This window comes from Euphorbia lathyris, chromosome 1 (assembly GCF_963576675.1).
Source record: "Euphorbia lathyris chromosome 1, ddEupLath1.1, whole genome shotgun sequence".
In the NCBI taxonomy this organism is placed as follows: domain Eukaryota; kingdom Viridiplantae; phylum Streptophyta; class Magnoliopsida; order Malpighiales; family Euphorbiaceae; genus Euphorbia; species Euphorbia lathyris.
Genome location: NC_088910.1, coordinates 84,825,648 through 84,845,729, shown reverse-complemented (window position 1 = coordinate 84,845,729; position 20,082 = coordinate 84,825,648). Strand labels below are relative to the sequence as shown.

The 20,082-nt window shown below is 38.8% G+C and overlaps 2 protein-coding genes across 7 annotated transcripts; one reads left to right on the top strand and one right to left on the bottom strand.

The window, feature by feature from the left end:
- The first annotated feature begins 769 nt into the window (after positions 1 to 769).
- Positions 770 to 6,947, top strand: LOC136204418 (pheophytinase, chloroplastic). Its single transcript, XM_065995517.1, has 7 exons — positions 770 to 994; positions 1,116 to 1,217; positions 1,487 to 1,625; positions 1,893 to 2,063; positions 5,643 to 5,883; positions 5,990 to 6,081; positions 6,375 to 6,947. Exons 1-7 carry the CDS (start codon positions 892 to 894, stop codon positions 6,646 to 6,648), a joined length of 1,122 nt encoding a protein of 373 aa, XP_065851589.1. The 5' UTR covers positions 770 to 891; the 3' UTR covers positions 6,649 to 6,947.
- A 2,929-nt stretch (positions 6,948 to 9,876) lies between these two features.
- On the bottom strand, positions 9,877 to 13,568 carry LOC136204351 (pentatricopeptide repeat-containing protein At5g66500, mitochondrial). Of its 6 annotated transcripts, none has more exons than XM_065995512.1 (3): positions 13,399 to 13,568; positions 12,035 to 12,279; positions 9,877 to 11,645 (listed from the first exon to the last, which is right to left on the bottom strand). In XM_065995512.1, the coding sequence occupies exon 3, from the start codon at positions 11,498 to 11,500 to the stop codon at positions 9,929 to 9,931; it is 1,572 nt and encodes a 523-aa protein (XP_065851584.1). In that variant the 5' UTR covers positions 11,501 to 11,645; positions 12,035 to 12,279; positions 13,399 to 13,568; the 3' UTR covers positions 9,877 to 9,928. The 6 variants fall into 6 exon arrangements, with proteins under 6 accessions (XP_065851584.1, XP_065851587.1, XP_065851582.1 ...); XM_065995515.1 differs by having other exon boundaries at positions 9,877 to 11,639; XM_065995510.1 differs by having other exon boundaries at positions 12,113 to 12,279.
- Between the last annotated feature and the right edge of the window lie 6,514 nt (positions 13,569 to 20,082).

The window sequence follows — 20,082 nt, the reverse complement described above, 5'->3', positions numbered from 1 at the left end:
GCGATCCGCGGGCACGTGCGCGACAGCATCCATCCTTTTTCGCTTAGCCTGCCTGCTAGACTCAATGACTTCCTTTATGACGGTAATTTCTAGCAGTGGAGGGGTTCATTGAAGGCTTGTAATGTTAGTCGCTCCACGCTCATTGCACCAAATGATGAAGAATAAAGACTGAACAATAGTAAGCCCAACGAATTTGATTGACATGTGCTGGGAACGGTTCATAGGAACATCCCGACTATCAAGTTAGTGAAAAGGTATATCAAGTAGAAAGAGAAAGTGTAGAGAGAGAGAGAATAGGATCACTTACTTTTGATGTTATAGTGTATTTATAAATATTGGAGGTAGGTAAAATGTCTAAAATACCCTTTTATGCAGGAAGGGTTAGAGTGGGGTGGTTAGGTTGTAGGTTGCAACGGTGACCTCATGCTCTTGATCCGTTAAGTCGCATTGAACAAACGGCAACGAACTGTTCTGAATGGGCTTTACGCCCCTTAGAGACATTATTAATATACCTGGAACCTAAATACTTTATTAATAAATATAATAAATAGTTTAATTAATTAATTATTAATGAATTGATATTACATATTTACTCACTCATATAATAAAAAAAACTATTTTTTTTCGATGAGAATAAAATTTAACCAAAATATATACCAAATACAAATATAAAAATGTTTAAAAGGAGTATGTTGATAAAAAAGAATTTGAAATTCTGGTTGAAGGCGCGTATAATGGAAATGAAAAAGTAGACCTGGCTGGCTTTGAGGCAGCCACAACTCCAAAATTACGCCAACCATTCATCCTTCACCACAAATATCCCATTCTTATTACACTCTCCAGCACCTTCAACAGTGTCCTACTTCTTATTCTAATTAGGTTTTTGATTCAATGTCTTCTTCTTCTTCATGTGCCGTCTCCCCTTCCTTGAGGTCTGAGCTCTTCAGTTCCACCAGCGTTAGGTTTATTGCACCTGTCAGATTAGCTCAGTACAGTAAGCTTCTTCTGTTTTTCTTACTTATTTGGGTTCTTAATCATTAGTACTTCATAGTTCATACATCTTTTTTAATCTTATGTTTCTGGCTAATTTTGCGTTCTCTCTTTTTCGCCCGAAGGGAGTAAAAGTGTAATTAATAGGAGAGCCTTTGCTTTCAAAGGAATCGTGGCTTCTGGGGTTTCGGTTGTGAGTTCTTCCTTAGTCACTGAACCCGTTGCAGGTCAGTTTTTTCTTTGCAATTAAGCTGCTTGATTTTCTGTATTTTGCTAGTCTACTATCTAATTTTCTCAGTATGTATAGAAATGTCCATATGTGATTTGATACCATTTTTCTAATTGATTAGCTAAAAAACCCATGTTCTTTTCATTTTTCTTGCTATTTACAAGAAGCTCTCAATCGTCGTCAGTGAAGGTTTTTAACCCTTACGTCTCTGCATATTATGTGCTTACTCTGTAGCAATAATTCAGCTGGACTCTCATTTTTATACAGGACTTGAAAGATTGCCATTCAAGCCAGAAGGATATAATTATTGGACATGGAGAGGTCACAAAATACATTATGTGATGGAAGGAGAAGGGCTTCCTATTGTTCTTATTCATGGTTTTGGTGCTTCTGCATTTCATTGGAGGTATTTCAAAGTTCCACTCTCTGTGTTTATAAACTGAACTTGATTGTTACACACGTAGGGAAGCACAATCCTTAGCATAGTTTAGTATTTGCTTGATTCAAGAAAAAGGACAACAATAAATAAAGAAAATGTGCTATTATTTCAAATATTTGTTAATTCTGCCAGCTACATGTTATATTTTCACTGTAAATTTTTTTTTTTGCTGGTTGATTTGGGTCTTATTTTTGTCACAAACTATTGAACATCTGCCTCTTTCTGTGTTCACAGATACAACATACCTGAGTTGGCCAAAAATTACAAGGTTTATGCTTTAGACTTACTAGGTTTCGGATGGAGCGAGAAAGCTATTATTGAGTATGATGCTGTGGTATGGAGAGATCAGGTTGTGGATTTCTTGAGGGAGATAGTACAAGAGCCAGCAGTTGTTGTTGGAAACAGGTGAGATTGAAGAATCAGCAATTGTTTATCGCATTTTCCTTTACCACTACCACACTATCCCAAATTAATTTACATGATAATTACCAATGAATATCAGTGCACTATCACTGGTATGCTCCTTAATTTCTTGCTGCTTCCTTTTGTAATGGGTGCAGTGTTCATATAATCTCTTAGAGACTATCTTACCTATTAGTCTAAGCTTTTGGGTTATATGGTTCTTTGACATGGTATTAGATCTTCTTATACCGTGGGGTTTAAGTATGATTCCTGACAACTCTTAATAAAAATTCAGCCTTTGAGATGATAAATATTCTTGGACTTCACCTATCAACGTAAGCTTTTGGATTAAATGGTTCAGTTAACAATCTCTAACAATTATACCTATAAAGTGAGAATCAGATCCTCACTTAGTCAATTGTGAACTAAATAACAGACTTTTTAAGGTTCAGTATAAATTCTTAAAACTAATGAAATCACAACAAGTATTGTTGTGTATCTATATATACATCCGAAATGACAAATAGGGATATTCAACTATATGATAACAACAATGGAAATAGAATAAATTCCATAAGCTTATAAATAAACACACTACTAATGTTTGTTGCACACTATCACTTCTCTGCTCCATAATTTCTTGTTGCTTCCTTTCTACCCATGAGTCTAATGTTTGTAGAGCAAAAAGGTAGTCCTTGTCCAACTTTTGGCTCCTCAGCTGATTGAATTAGACCTGAGTATCAAACCATCTGTTCTGAGTGCTAATTATAAACTAGAACAATTATAGTTGTCAGAATGAGAATCCAAATCCTGAATTTGTCAATTGAGAATCAAGTACAGAACTATAAGGTTCATCGTAAGTTCTTAAAACCAACTAAAGAACAACAAATATTAATGTAAACCTTCAAATACATTAGATTAACATGTTCTAACAGATAATCAATGATTGTGTACCTATTGGTTTGAATTAAAGAGTGTGAGTTCTAACAACATTGACAAAGGCAACCCAAAAATTTAATGAGATCATAACTTTTACTGACTCATTATAAGGGCTTATTAAACTAATACTGTGTCTCCTTTGAGTTTGAAAAGGTAAGGATTAAACTGAACCCTTTACTCCTAGAGGTAGCCCATTTAAGTTATGCTCATCTTATTATGATTCTTTGCTGTGTGCATGGATTGTTAATATAAATAGTTGTTAGAATCGTATGAGTCACGAGTCAACTCGTACGATTCGATTCATGAAGAATTCGAGTCGTATCTATGGTATGACTCGGAAGTTTCATGAATTGGCCGAGTCACCACCGATTCAGCCGATTCACCGAAGTCACCCTTCGGTCAATTCACGCCACCAACAACAACAACAACAAAGCCTTAGTCCCGAAATGATTCGGGGTCGGCTAACATGAACCATCATATAAAACCGTGAAAATCAAGTCGTGTCAGCGACACAGATTCGCTCCCTCCACTCCGTCCTATCCACTACCATATTTTCCTCAATTCCCAATAAACTCATATCACTCTCGATCACCCTCCTCCAAGTTTGCTTAGGTCTTCCCCTACCCCTCACCACTACATCCCTTTGCCACTCTTCGGTTCTCCTAACCGGCGCATCAAGCGCGCTACGTCTCACATGGCCAAACCACCTTAGTCGGTTTTCTCTCATTTTATTCTCAATAGATGTGACCCCTACTTTTGTCCTAATTATTTCATTACGCACCCGGTCCTTTCTCGTGTGACCACACATCCATCTCAACATACGCATCTCCGCCACCGACATCTTATGGATGTGGCAGTGTTTCACTGCCCAACACTCCGTACCATATAACAATGCTGGTCTAATTGCCGTCCGGTAGAATTTTCCCTTCAATCTATTAGGCATGCCGGGATCACAAAGGAAACCCGTAGCACTCTTCCACTTCGACCAACCAGCTTTAATCCTATGAGCAACATCTCCATCTACTTCTCCATCCGTTTGGATAATAGATCCTAAATACCGGAAGCAATCCGAGGCCTGAACAACTCTCCCATCTAGGGTGATTGTCCCTGCCTCCCTACTCCTACGGCCGCTAAACTTACACTCCAAATATTCTGTCTTACTTCGACTCAACTTAAAGCCTCTAGATTCTAGAGTTTGCCTCCATAGTTCCAACTTCATCTCCACTCCTTCTTTCGTCTCATCAACCAACACAATATCATCTGCAAACAGCATGCACCATGGTATACCATCTTGAAGTGAACTTGTTAGTTCATCCATAACGATGGCAAAAAGAAATGGGCTTAGTGCGGAACCTTGATGCACTTCAATCGTAATAGGAAACTCTTCAGTCTTCCCAACACTAGTACGTACACTCGTGCATACTCCCTCATACATGTCCTTTATGATGTCAATATATTTCCGCGAAATGCCTTTCCTTATCAAGGCCCACCAAAGTACTTCCTTTGGTACCTTATCATATGCTTTCTCCAAGTCAATGAAAACCATATGCAAGTCTTTCTTCTTATTTCGATAGTGCTCCATTAATTGTCTCATTAGATGGATGGCTTCCATAGTTGATCTTCCCGGCATAAAGCCAAACTGGTTTTCCGAGATCTTCACCGTCCTCCTTAGCCTTTGTTCAATCACTCGCTCCCAAAGTTTCATAGTGTGACTCATTAATTTGATTCCCCAATAGTTGGCACAATCTTGGACATCGCCTTTGTTCTTATACAAAGGGATTCATGTACTTTTCCTCCATTCTGATGGCATCTTATTGTTTCTCCAAATTTTGTTGAAGAACGTCGTCAACCATTCGATTCCTCTTTCTCCCAAACATCTCCAAATCTCAATTCACGCCACCATTAAAAAAAAAAATTCAATTTTTAACAACTGAAAAACGTACAGCATAAGAAGTTTCGAAGAAGATGACTATTCACTTAACAAAAAAACGTACAAAAGTTATGAAATACAATTAGTTTTAATTAGATGACTCTTCACTTTACAAATTCCAAAACCTTCCCTCTTCTTTTCTATTTATTTGTTATTATCTTCTTCTGCTCTCTATTCTTTTTATTTTCTATGTTCTGTCTGTCTCTACTTTCTTTTATAACTTGATATAATTTCTATTTAGATATTAAAATTGCATTTTTGGACTAATATTTAAAGTTAAATATGGTTAATATTTTATTTTTTCTAGCATTTTGAATTTGATCCAAATCTTACAATTCGATTCGATTCGATTCACGAGTCCCGATTCGCAAAATGAGATTTCAAGTCACGAGTCGAATCTCGATTTAACAACTAACATCATATATACATTTAGTTAGGTTTCGTCTCATAGTTGGTGATTAAATACATTGCTTAAATTGCTCAACATGTTGAACCTAAACTGGCATTCTAGGCAAAACTTTTCAGAGGTTTGTCATAGTACATGTAGCACATAAAGTTGATCTAATATGTAAAAAGTTTGCTCTATATGAAAACCTGTCTCATTGTAAAAGAAAAATGTAACAATTTCGTTTTTGGTTTTGTCACTTCATTAGTATATCATCCACTGTTCTCCCTCTGAAAATCATAAATATTAACTCTAGGTAGTTTTTCAGCCTTGGAGGGTTTACGGCATTGATGTCTGCGGTGGAGTTGCCTGAACAAGTTACTGGAGTTGTATTGCTAAATTCTGCTGGGCAGTTTGGAAATGCAAACGGAGAACCCAACCAACCTGAAGAATCAGTCCTACAGAAATATATCCTCAAGCCACTAAAGGAAATTTTCCAGCGTGTAGTTCTTGGATTTTTGTTTTGGCAATCAAAACAACCAGCACGAATTGAATCTGTATTGAAGAGCGTGAGTCATCCAAGCTTAAATTCAATAGTTTTGTGATCATAATTGGTTCTTTTTTTCCTTTATGTTTTTCCCGGTTTACCTGATTATAGATGTCTTTGATGTGCAGGTGTACATAAATAGCTCGAATGTTGATGACTATCTTGTAGAATCAATAACGAGACCTGCAGCTGATCCCAACGCTCGAGAAGTTTATTATAGGTGCATATATGACCCCAATCATGAAAATGCAAAATCAGATCCCTCAACTTCAATTTGGTTATAGCTAAAACCTGCGAGACAATTTGAAGTTGAGGGAACAAATGTACATATTGAGCCAAATACAATATCAAATTTTGCATTTTAACCCAATTATATCATACATGAACAGATCATGCCCAATGATTTTAAATGCATGAATAGAAAGAACTATACATTTTGTTCTAATTAGTGGTAGATCAAAATCCTTAAATTACGTTCAGATGAGTTTAAGAGTGGTTCATCCTTTTGTGCAGGTTAATGTCTCGGTTCATGTTGAATCAGAGCACATACACTTTAGACAGTTGCTTAAGCAAACTGAGATGTCCATTGTTGTTGCTTTGGGGCGACTTAGATCCATGGGTGGGTCCAACCAAGGCTAATCGAATCAAAGAGTTCTATCCTCAAACGACTCTGGTGAACTTACAGGCTGGTCACTGTCCGCACGATGAAGTTCCGGATCTTGTTAATAAAGCTCTGATGAATTGGTTGTCGTCTTTAACACCGGAAGTCTCACTTCAGACGCAGTAGAATTACAGCGGTGCCAACATCTGCTGAGGTATTGACTGTATATTGATGCACCCTTTAATGATGATACTTCTATGTTGCCAGTAAAATTTCACCATCATGGTGCTCTTGGAGCAGAAAGTTAGCAAGTCACTGGTTCTGTACTATAATTAAAAGAGAGGAAGTAGCAATTTTTGACAATTTCCATTTGTGCTCAGTAACACATTGTAAAAAAAAAAACAGATTCTCAATACTAGGCTCAGGAAATTACATAAATCTTCCAAAATACTTTAATTAAAATGTATGATTGTCATATTTTCTCATTGGTAAGGTTTAATGTACCTTAATTCACAGTTGCCCCATGCATGATGCATCCCATGTCCTGACCCGTATCAATCCAAGGTTGACCGGTATCAATCCAAGGCGGTTTCATGGTATTGCTGGACACGTTACCAATGGTCCCCAACTCTAGATAAAATAAAACCAGTCTTGTATACTTTCACCTCTCACATCTTGAAAATTGATATTCTCACCATTCATACCTATCGTAACTTCGTCATAAATAATAACAGCTACTATTGTAATCCAATCTCTAGATAAGGATTGAAAACTTTTTCTCCCATCAATTTTTGAATCAGGGCCAACATCATCGTAATTTAGACTATCATTTTTCTAGAAAGGGTTAAGGTGCAAAAATACCTCTAACGTGGAGCAATTTTACCCCTAACGTCTAAAATGGTGCAATTTTACCCCTAACGTTGGAAGTTAAGAGCAATTTTACCCCTAAAGTTAATAAATTGGGTTAATTTAAAAAATAATTCATCAAAATGTCTTCTCGGTCATGAATCTTGTTATCTATACTTTATACGTGTGTCATTTTATCAGTAATAAATCACAAACATTTGTTGGAATGTGAAAAAAAAAATATACTGTCTTTTTGTACAGATTAGACAAAAAAAATTCAAAAAATCCTCCGAATTTATAAATATTAATCTTAAATTCTATTATTAAATTATAAAAAACATGAAATCCTTTTTTTTAGAACGAATTGTTATGCAATTGGTACAGAATAATGAACAAAAATAACTGTGTTTTATAATACTGTCCGAAATTGACCCAATTTATCAACGTTAGGGGTAAAATTGCTCTTGGCTTCCAACGTTAGGGGTAAAATTGCATCATTTTAGACGTTAAGGGTAAAATTGCTCCTGGCCCAAAACGTTAGGGGTATTTTTGCACCTTAACCCTTCTAGAAAAGTCATTTGATTGGACCTTTGCATTTGCCTGATAGTTTCCAGCTTATGCCAAATAATTTCATCATCGGACCTTTGTATTTGGCCGATAGTTTCCATCTCATACCAAACAGTTTCGTCTTGTTGTGACGCGAGACCTTTCCATGGCCGTTGTGGTTTTTAGATGATCAGAGACACCACTTTCAATTTGAACGGCCACATCATAAAAATCCTTGCCAAAAGTATTCGATGACTTGTCCATTTTTATTGCTTGTGGAGTTTTATCTAGAACATTGTTTGCCTCATGTACCTGACATATGTCAAATTCTATTTCCAATTGATGATTCTTCTCCGTAAATTGGTTCTCCTGAAATCCTTCGTCAAGATAGGTAACAGTAGAAGAGAGAGACTTATCTGCTACCAATTCTTTCTTTCCTTGCATAATCGGTGGAGTTTTATGAATTTCGAAATACGTCTTATCTCCAAATTTCTTTCCTAGGTCCTTTACCCAATCCATCGTGAAAGCTCTGAACTCATCCTGTTTAACTTTCTCTGCCTTGATTGAACTAATGATGTCATGCACATCAATGTGTAAATCATGAACATCATTCTTCAAGTCCTGAATTTGTGTCTCATGAACATCCAATGTTGGGCCAGTTCTTCATGTTAAACGGATCCGGCAGGTCGGACTAGTAATAGAAACTTGAAATTTAGGGTAAGATTATAATGATAGTAAAATAGGGAAAGAGAAGAAAAGATGAACAATTGAGATACCTTACATTGATTAAGAAAAGAAAATAATAAGGACACAAGATGCTAACCAACACCTCTCAGGGAATTCTTCCCTCTCTCAACAAGAGCCAAAATAAAATAATCAATCATTTCTTTCTCACCTATTAGCTATAAGTATTTATATAAAAGGTAAAAGAGCTAAACTAGGAAAGCTAATAAAAGCAAATACAATTATTCTTATGGACCATTGACTATTTACCAAGACTATTGACTACTTGTATCTATTCGTAAAGTAACACCTAACCATTCTCTGATCGAGAAGTGCTATAGTAGGTCCAAAGGCTAAGATGTATCAAGTTTATTCTAGAAGGAAGAGGATGACAAAGGTGAGGTGACATAAGTTAGGTGTTACATTATGACTAGATACAAGTAATCAAAAGTCAATAGTCAATGGTTAATAAAAGTAATTGTATTTGTTTTTATTAGCTTTTCTAATTTAGCTCTAGATGATTGATTATCCTTTGGTTAGCATCTTGCCTGCTTATTATTTCATTTTCTTGAATCAATATAAAATATCTCAATTATTCACCTTTTCTTCTCTATCCATATCTTATTATCATCTTACCTTAAATTTCAATTTCAAGTTTCTATCAATCTCATATTTGCAGCAAAGAGCATTTTTCAACTCCCTAAAGCATGTGGATTATAGGATAAAGAACTATAAAGAAACTTTTATCTTTCTTGACCTCAAGCACTCAGCAGTAAGGTCATTATGCTTTTCTTAAGATGAAAAGTTACTTGACTGAGAAATTTATGCTTTTCTTTTGAATTTTGGGTCACAACAAATTTTTCTATCATTTTGATTTTTTTTTTTTTTAAAGCCTAGCATGTTGATTTATCACTCACAAATATTCCACACATTCCAAATAAAAAAGTAAATAAGCACTCAAAGTAATAAAATATAAGAAACTTTTAAACATAAGGAATTTGTACAATCCAAATTAAAACATAATTACTGTTGACTCTACAAAATTCTAAAAAATGAGTGATATATCTAACGAGCAAATAAAATAAAATAAAAATTTGGCTAAAAAATTTCAGCTATAAAATTCAATTGCTCAATAGAGCAACATTAAGGATGTATTTTATAGGGAGGATTAGAGGAGGAAGAATGGAAATTGTGCATTTTGAGGCATGTAATTGAAATGAGCAATTTTCATTCTTCCCCCCCTCTAATCCTCGCTATCAAACACACCCTAAAAGTGAAAGGCGCAATAGCACGGGTGCATCATAGAACAAATTTAAAATTAGTGAGGCTTAATTGCATAAAATTTAAGGGCTTAAACAGTAACCCAACTACTCCCTGCTGTCTTAATCAGCCTATTATCCCTCATATGGTTTCTCAAGTTGTCTACAGAGTCCCATTTTCCAACTGATGCATAAAAATTTGAAAGCATAACATAATTCCCTGGATTATTTGGCTCTAATTCCAAAAGCTTCTTTGCAGCAAACTCACCCCTCAAAACATCTAAATTAAGACTGCAAGCATTCAATAGTGCTGCCCATACAGCAGCTGTAGGCCTAGTGCCACTTTTAACCATATAATCAAACAATTGCCAAACATCCTCTATTTTTCCTGCTCGGCCTAAGACACCTATGAAGCATGAATAATGTTCTGCCTCTGGTTCTAAACCATGTTTCTCTCTCACCTGACTGAAAAGCTCCCGGCCTTCTTCTACCAATCCCGAATGCCCACAAGCTGATAAAACAGCAAGAAATGTTACAGAATTAGGTGAAACCGTAGTTTCCTCCTCTACCATTTTCTTGAATAGTTCTAGAGCTTTGGACCCATATCCATTCCTTCCATATGCATCAATCATGCTAGTCCAAGAAACCACATTTTTATTCAAAACCCTATCAAACAATGCCCTAGCATTCAAAATTTTCCCGCATTTTGCATACATATCTATTAATTTATTGCAGAATTGAGAGTCTGAAGCAAACCCAAAACGTGTGGCGGTACAGTGAATCTGCATCCCCAAGTATAGATTTGAATTCTCAGAGCAAGCTGCAAGAGCACTAGTAAATGCAACTGCATTTGGTCTTACAATACTCATTATAGAATATGCCTCTTTATACTGCCTATTCTGAATACACCCAGCAATCACAGAATTGCATATACCATCATCCTTTCTCCAACTCAAACTAGAAAACACTTTCATGGCTTCACCAGTACACCCGAAACTTGAGTAAAAATCAATAAGAGCAGTACCCAAAATCACCAAATCACGGCCCATTGCAACCACCAAGCCATGAACTTGTTTACCTTGTTGAAAGGCCTTGATTGAGGCACAAGCCTTGAGCATAGAACATAGTGTAAATTCACTAACTTCCATTCCTATCCTCCTCATTGATCCAAAAACAGCAAGAGCTTGATGGGGAAGACCATGCCTTAAAAAACTAGAAAGCAACGAATTCCAACTCACAACATCTTGAAATTCCACTTCCTCAAAAGCCTTAACTGAGTCACCCAAGTATCCATACTTGGAGTACATATCAATAAGAGCAGTTTTGGTAACAGTTCCTATATCAGTTCCAAGCTTTATCATTAAACTATGCACTTGTTTGCCACGTTCTGGGCCACGCAGAGCAGAGCATGCTTTGAGTACAGGAGTGAAAGTGAAAGCATCAAGCTGAGGAAACGAACAATGAATGCGGCAAAAGAGAGCCCATGTAGCATGAAAGTTTCCAGTACGAGCAAAAGAATTGAGTTTAGAGTTAAGGGAGAAGAGGTTTCTGTGAGTAAATTCATCAAACAAGCACTGGGTGTGGACAAAGCAGGTATTCCCTGAAAATTTGTCTATTTTGCTAGGGAATTTGAAGTACGGAATGCAACGACAGAAAGCGAACATCAATGGGTACTATAATTGACAGTCGGAAGCCAAATACAATGATTGAGAACTCTATAAGCAGCTAATCAATGATTCTTCTTTTTTCAGTCCATCTCTTGCCCAATTTTCGCATTTTGTACAAAATATTGCAACTTTAAAACTGTACCTACATTAAAAAAAACTGTTAGAACTTAGAAACCCTTCAAAAATTTAGCGATATAAGTGAATTTTAATATACTACTCCCTCTGTTTCATTTTATTTGTCTTTTAAGGTTTCTACGCACATATTAAGAAACCTATTAATTAGCCTAAAAAGTAGTTAAATATTACCTTATTACCCTCTTGCAATTAATGCTTAAATTTCTCTACAAATTTCTTTCATTTTATTATATGAGGACAAAGTTGGAAAACACATATTTAATGCTCATTGAAAAGTGTAAAACGTCAAATAATTTGAAACAAAAATTTTTTCTCAAAACGACAATTATTATGAAACGGAGGGAGTAATTTAGTAACCTAGGCATGTGGATTAATATGATAAAAAAGAACTATAACTGAATTTTTTATCCTTCTTGACCTCAGCCGTAAGGTCATCATTCTCCAGGAAATAATTTCCTAGATTAGAGCAATCACCTCAATAACAAGCTCCTTGACCTTAAAGTTAGATTAGGGATTTGGACTTTTGTCCCTCCTGAATCTTTTACAAGGAATGTGTTGCTAACAAACTCAGCTTCAAAAGCTGCATCCCTGACCTCAGTTAACCAATTGCGGACATGTTAACCAGGTAAACAGCCTGCAATCTAAATGAAATCCATAATTTTAAAATAAGAAATATGAATATTAAATGAACAAATATGAAATTTACTAACAAAATAATTTTCAGGACTCCCAATTTCTGGGACAAAGAAGGATATAATTTCCATATAGATGAATCTTCCTCAAAGCAGGAGAAGGTGATCGGTCTTGGGTTGTAGAGAAGGAAAATGAAGGTACAATTCTTGAAGAGAAGTAAAAGTGACAACTCGAAAGTAATTTGGTCTTAATTTCTCTAAATATAATTTTTCCACGTTCTGTTTTATTTTCAGAGGAGAATATCGTTAAAACACAGAACAAAGCGGAAGATGAAGTATCTGATTCTACGTTTGATTTGAAGTAATCTGGTAACAGAAAATGAAAGAAAATAAGATAAAACGAAGGCAGTGGCTTGAGAAGAAAAATATGAACAGGTATAAACAGTGGCGGATCCAGGATTTGAGAGGGGGGGGGCAAAACTCTACGTAAAATTTTTTTAGACAAAAAATGCAAAATTGTGGCAAAAGCACATTGAGCAGGCTCAGTAAATCAAAAATCAATCGGGATAAATTATTAAGCTGCATGTTATACATATGTTTAACAAACCCCTAATTCACATGTATTATAGGGTTGTAATCGAGCCGAGCTGAGCTTTGCCCTTGTTGACGAGCTTGAACTCAATTCAATCAATAATACCGAATCAATTCACTCAATTTGTTCATTAATAATAAACTATCAATCAAATTACTCCATGAATAAACAATTTATCAATTTGATTGAACTTATAAAAAACACAGCAAACAATAGTTTAGTGGGTAACATGAATGTTAAATCAGTTTAATGGCTAACATGAATATCCCCTCCTAATAGCCTAATACTAAAGCTGAATGAGAATTTCCAGTTCCAGATTGAGTATTAAAAGAGTAAATTTTGACCGAGTAAAGCTTATAAATAGAGATGTCAAAATTAATGAAAATGATAGATTTAAAATAAATATGAATGGTGATAATTGAATAATAATGAAGAGAAGAAGGATGATGGATGATGTTAACAACAGAATTTCCAAAAACTAACTTAAAATTAATCTAACCTAAAATTAAAATTAAAGGACAAAAAGTTAAACTAACCTGAAATGTGTGGCCGGACGGAGGAGGAGAGGCTCCGCCGGCGTCGCGTTTGCTGTAGGAGAAGATGAGGGGCGTCACACGTTTGCTGGAGGAGGAGTGGAGAAAAGGGCGTTGCGTTGTTTTGGTAAAATAATTTTTTTCCCCTCGAATGAAGAGGGGGGGCTACCTAAATCCGCCCCTGGGTATAAATCAAATGGCTAGGTTCAAAAGTGAGCCATATAAGATGAATAGATTACTAGGCTTTAATTCATTGCAATCCAAATGTGATGATCCGTGAAACCAAGCCGGGCCGAATCATAAATACGGGCCCAATCTATACTTAGGCCCATGGTTCAAGATCAAACGGGCTCCGAATAAAGGAAGCGGGTAAAATGAGTAACCGCCCCGAAATCCTAAACGGAGCATTAAACCTCCCACTCAAAACAAACGAGACCACGTTTGTAGCCACGTAAGGGACGTGGCCTGGAAAGAGTAACCGCCCCCGGCGGTTACCTAGGAACACTTATAAAAAGGACATAGAAGCAAATGGGGAGGTACGTTTTTTACATCTTTTCCCCACAATACCAGTATCAATTTACCAACCTTCCCATAAAACTGACTTGATCGTCGGAGAGTTTTCCCGGAGATCCTGTCTTCGGTTCTGTTTTGCAGGTAACCGCGGCGAAGATCATCAAATCGAATCTAGCAAGTTATCATTGGTGCGGTGAAGGTGGACCTTTTTTACCAACATTTGGTTAAAGGTACCCTAAGAACATGTCAGAACCATCACGAACGGCCGGAGTTACAACCATATCAGCTAGTACGAACTCAAGAGGTCCACGGCAGCCTGCGAGTATACAGCCTGTGGTACCCAGCTCGTCGAATCCTTCAGGGCAGTTGAGTCCCTTATTGGAGGTCCAAGTGCAAACTGAGATGGAGATGTCTAATAGCGATTTTGTACAAATGGCAGGACAGGTCTTGGCTTCGAATATGAGCCAAGCGGCTGGGGATCGAATGATTAGTTTGTTAACTGCAATCGCTGAACACAATACCGCTGTAACGGCTGCCCCTCAAGAACCTGTTGTCATCTCCACACAACAACCAACTATTCCTGCCATATCTACGCTTCCACAGCCATCTCGAGAGCCAAATCGGATGAATCAGAGTAGTCGCATGACACCACATAGCCATCCAGACCACTACTCACACCAAGATCCTATTATGACGATCCATCCGACCTGGCAGTCATCCCAACCAATGCCAGGAATGCAAGGAATTCTTCCGCTACGACAAACGGAACCCTTTGAACACGGACATTCAGGGTTGATGACGTCTGGAGGGAATATGTCTGGGCGGGAGCATACTTGGAACTTTGATCCTATAACTGGACAGCGGTTAGCCCCACGGCGAGAACAAGTGACGACACAGTATGGCGGGTGGACGTCACCCAGAATTCATCAGCAACGGATGGAAGAAGTTCGGCGGGAACCCAATACTGAATTGGAAGATCAACTGCGAAGTATGATGGAGCGGATGGGATACACACCTAGGGCAAGAGCAGCGGTGCAGAGTGATTCGCCTTTTGCCCCATCATTGCGAGAATTTATTCCAGATCACAAAATAAAAGCACCGACGATACCTAAATATTATGGGGATCCAAATTCTGACCCTAAGGCGCATGTCAGAAACTACAGAGAGTTGATGGATGTTGCAGGAGCAAGCGAAAGCATAATTTGTCGATTGTTCTCGACCACTTTGGGAGGAGCAGCATCCGATTGGTTTCGGTCCCTACCAACTGAATCTATTCACAACTGGAATCAATACAGTCGTGATTTCTGTGCAAAGTTCGTGGGCTGTAAAGCAGCGGATGTGACGGATATGCAGCTGAAGGAGATCAAACAGAGAAACTATAATTCCCTAAGGGAATTTGTAGTCGCATTCAATGATATTCTGGTGCGGTTACAGAACCCAGATATCGTGAGCATTCGCAACATCATGGCGGATGGAACCACAGATTGGAGCATGCGGGAGGAAATCATCCGCAATAAACCACGCACAGTGGCTGAACTCATGAAGATAGCAAAAGAATTTATGGAAGTGGACGATGTTAACAGGGAGCATAGAGCTCAAACCCGGCGAGAAATAGATGCGGCCAGATCCACCTCGGACAATCGCCGCCATCAAGGCCAAGCATATTCTAAGGGTAATCTGGTTCGAAAAAGCGATCGTTCCTTTAAAGGGGGGGGGGGATATCAAACACCATTGAACATGACTCGTCATGAGGTGTTACTTTGGATTGAGAAAAATCCTCTGAAAAAGGATGTGCAGTTTCCTGAGGCGAAAGGTCGAACCAATTTGGGGCGATATCCTAACAAATATTGCAGGTTCCACAGATTGAACGGCCATGACACGAACGATTGCTATGAATTGAAGAAGGAGATTGAAAAGCTGATTGAAAAGCTGATTGAGAGGGGCAAACTGAGTCAATTCATTAGAAAAGAAACGATTGATGAGAAAGCAACGCTCCCGCATGAGGTAGAAGCAAGGCCAGAAAAAAAGCAGAAAAGGGGTGATTAACGTGATAGCAGGCGGGATCTATGAGCCTCCAACAAAAAGGGCTCGCCGTGAACAGTGAAAAAGCAACACGCGTAGGGGGGATGCCCTCAATTACTCATTTGTGCGAATCACGGAGCCGCATGCAGATGCTTTGGTGATTACGATGGCCATTGAAGGATGTGACGTTAAGCGGGTCCTTATTGATACAGGCAGTTCTTGCAATGTCATTACTCGAACTGCATTCAACAAGTTGGGAATTAACGACGAGCGAGTGGAACATACGTTCATGGATGTAACTGGTTTTGGAGGTCAATCATCTCAAACAAGTGGACAGGTGGTGTTGGAGACAGAAATGGGCGACAAGAATCTAAAATGGCGAGGTGATCTAGAATTTGCAATTGTTGATCTCCCATTGGCCTACAATATAATTCTGGGGCGTCCGTTCCTGTCGGAAACGGAGTCGCTCATCTCAATGAAGCATTTGACATTGCATTTGCCAACACACCAAGGGCGAGTCATTGTTGAAGGGGATCAACTTATATCTCAACAAGCTTATACATTGTCACTTGAACCGAAGCCAGATGGAGAGGATAAAGTTGATGAGAAGTTATCGGCTGAAGCGTTAGGAGAAACAGAACTATTCGCCATCTTAAATGATAAGAACGTACGGATAGCGACAGGACTTCCAGAGGAAACGAAGAAAGCCATTACCGAGGTGTTGATCCAATGCGAGTCGGCATTCGCCGCTCCGAATGAAGTGCTGAAGGGGATAAGTCCAGATATAGCAACCCATCGTTTGAATGTGGACAAAGGTGCAACCCCAGTGCGACAGAAAAAGAGAGGACATGCTCCAGAACGGCAGAAGGCGATTGAAAAAGCAGTGGCGGATTTGCTAGAATCAGATGCAATTCGAGAAGTCACCTATCCGGAGTGGCTAGCCAATGTGGTGCTAGTCAAAAAGCCAAATGGAACGTACAGAATGTGCGTCGACTTCAAAGATCTGAATAAAGCTTGTCCGAAGGATATGTATCCGCTACCTAACATTGATATATTGGTAGATAGGACTGCGGGATTTGAAGCTTTATCGTTCACCGACGTGAAATCCAGTTACCACCAGATACCAATGGAGAAGGCGGATGAGATCAAGACATCATTCATAACTCATCAGGCGACTTATTGCTTCAAGGTGATGCCCTTTGGATTGAAAAATGCGGGAGCAACATATCAACGGATGATGAACAAGATATTTTCAGACAAATCAGGCGAGAACTTCTCGATTTATGTAGATGACATGATCATTAAAAGCAAGAAGATGCAAGACCACCCGCAGGATATTAAAGAAATCCTGGAAGTACTGATCAAATATGGCCTCAAATTGAACCCAGAGAAATGCACGTTTGGAGCAAGAGCAGGAAAGTTCCTGGGTTTCATTGTTAGCGGCAAAGGAGTTGAGGCGAATCCTGAGAAGGTTAAAGCAGTGATGGAGATGAAGACACCGAGGAACATAAGAGAAGTACAGAGACTGAACGGGCGGTTGGTGGCATTAGGGCGATTCATATCATGCTCAGCTAGGAGATGTCTACCTTTCTACAATGCCATCAAAAAATCTAAGTCCTTTGAATGGACGCCGGATTGTCAAGAAGCATTTGAGGGGATAAAGCGATTACTATGCTATCCGCCCTTAATGAGCAGGCCAGAGGATGGAGAAGATTTATTTCTTTACGTATCCGTCACCAGTATGGCGATATGCACGGTGATGGTGCGGGAAAAATAGGGGCAACAATATCCAGTGTACTATGTGAGCAAAGTCTTAAAAGACGCAGAACTTCGGTATTCAAGGTTAGACAAAATGGCCCTCGCGGTGATAACCACAGCGGCTAGGTTAAAGCCATACTTTCAGGCGCATACTATCATTGTGAGAACTGGAATTCCAATGCGAAAGGTACTACAGAAACCTGACGCATCCGACCGATTAATGGAGTGGTCAATTCGGTTGGGAGAGTTCGATATTCGCTACGAAGGAAGACCAGCTCTAAAAAGTCAAGTACTTGCCGATTTCGTGAATGAGTTCACGTGGGATGAAGACGAATGTCCAAAAGCACAAAAAGAAGAATGGAGTATGTTCACGGATGGGGCATTGTCCACAGATGGAGCTGGACTGGGAGTCGTCATTAAGGGACCGGATGTTATTCGCCTGTACTATGCGGCAAAGTTAACATTCGAAACTACCAATAATGTCGTGGAGTATGAAGCAATGATATGCGGATTGAAGTTGCTTAATGAACTTACGCCAGAAAGAGTGGTCATCTACAGCGATTCTAAACTCATGATAAATCAGATCACAAAAAATTATCTGGTGAAACAGGAGGATCTGGTCAAGTACCATCAGGTGGTCGGTAGACTGACGCAGGAGTTAACAAACAAGGGAGTCGTCTGGGAAATGGTGCATGTTCCGAGAGGCCAGAACACAAAGGCTGACGAGTTGGCAAAAGCAGCGGCGAGTAGAGAACCATGAAGTCAAAAAGCATGCAATTTGGAAATAAGGTCAGCACCAACATTCAAAGTCGATCAGATTATGGTCATCGAAGAGCTGGAAGATGATGAAGATTGGCGGATGCCCATCCGCCAATATCTGGAACATGGAGATTTACCGGTTGATAAAAGCTTAGCCAGAAAACTAATTGGGCAGTCAGCGAGATACTCAATTCGAGATGGAACTTTATACCGGAAATCATATACATGTCCATGGTTGAAATGCATTAGCCGCAATGAAGGAGACTATGTACTGCGGGAACTTCATGAAGGAATTTGTGGCGCACATGAAGCATCCGCGGCGTTGGCAAGAAAAGTCAAGTTGATGGGATATTATTGGCCAAAGGTGGTGGAGGATTCCCAGAAGATGGTAGCGGAATGTCACAGCTGTCAAATCCATACGAATGAAAAGCATGTTCCCGGAGCCGAACAAGTCACTATAATGACGGCGTGGCCATTCGCAACATATGGGATCGATATAGTGGGCCCGTTCCCAGAAACGACAAAGAAAAGGAAGTACTTGATAGTCGCAGTCGACCACTTCAGCAAATGGGTAGAAGCGGAGGCAGTAACCGCTCAAACACCTGAGCGAATGATCGAGTTCTTACGAGAAAACATTATCATGCGGTTTGGAATCCCACAAACGCTTATAACTGATAATGGCACCCAGTTCAACTGTGTAAAATTCAAAGCATATTGCGAAAGCATGGGGATCAAAAATCATTTTTCTTCTGTAAATCATCCCCAATCGAATGGTATGACAGAGGTTACCAACAGGGCCATGATTCAGGGAATCAAGAAGCGGCTAGGCGATAAAAAAACATGTTGGGCGGATGAGATACCTCATATGCTATGGGCATACAGAACTTCTGTAAAGGCAGCAACAGGCGAAACACCTTTCTCGCTGGTTTATGGAGCCGAAGCAGTCCTGCCTGTGGAAATCAAGTCGCCTACAGATCGGATAATTTATTATTGTGACACCCAAAATCCTATCAACATTAGAGATGCATTGGATTCTGTAGAAGAACGAAGAGAAAAAGCTTACATGCAAATGGCAGTGTACCGCAATAGAATCAAGAAGTATCATGACAGAAGGGTGCGAAAGGTGATAATCAACGAGAGCGACTTGGTCTTGAAAAAGCGGATAAAATACAATCCAGAGAAGGCAAAGGCAAATTAGGCGTCAACTGGCTCGGGCCTTACAGGGTATCCAAGAAGCTGGGACCATCGACTTTTGAAATAGAAGAAATGAGCGGAAAAAAGCTCCCGCGCACCTGGAATCTAGAGAATCTACGCCTATATAAACAGGCCGAGTAGTTCAGGGAAATGACGAGTACTCTTTTTCCTTTTATGAGTTTTTCCCACTGGGTTTTCTGATAAAAGGTTTTAATGAGGCTTTGATCCCGCACAGTTTGTATACCCATGTAACAAGAAGTCTTTTTTCTTTATCAATAAAGATATTCAATTGTTGCATCATTCGTAAAACCTTATGTTTAATCTTAAACACACATAAATGTGTTGCCTATTAAAGAAAGGCGGATGCATGATTACGCATCATTCGCAAAACCTTATGATTATTTTTGAAAGAAAAATTATAAGGCATAAAATTAAGCGAAT

Coding starts and splice junctions, on each gene's coding strand:
- LOC136204418 (XM_065995517.1), top strand. CDS start 892: ATGTCTTCTTCTTCTTCATGTGCCGTCTCCCCTTCCTTGAGGTCTGAG. Junction 1,218..1,486: donor AGTCACTGAACCCGTTGCAG/GTCAGTTTTTTC, acceptor ATTTTTATACAG/GACTTGAAAGATTGCCATTC. Junction 6,082..6,374: donor GCTCGAGAAGTTTATTATAG/GTGCATATATGA, acceptor CCTTTTGTGCAG/GTTAATGTCTCGGTTCATGT.
- LOC136204351 (XM_065995512.1), bottom strand. CDS start 11,500: ATGTTCGCTTTCTGTCGTTGCATTCCGTACTTCAAATTCCCTAGCAAA.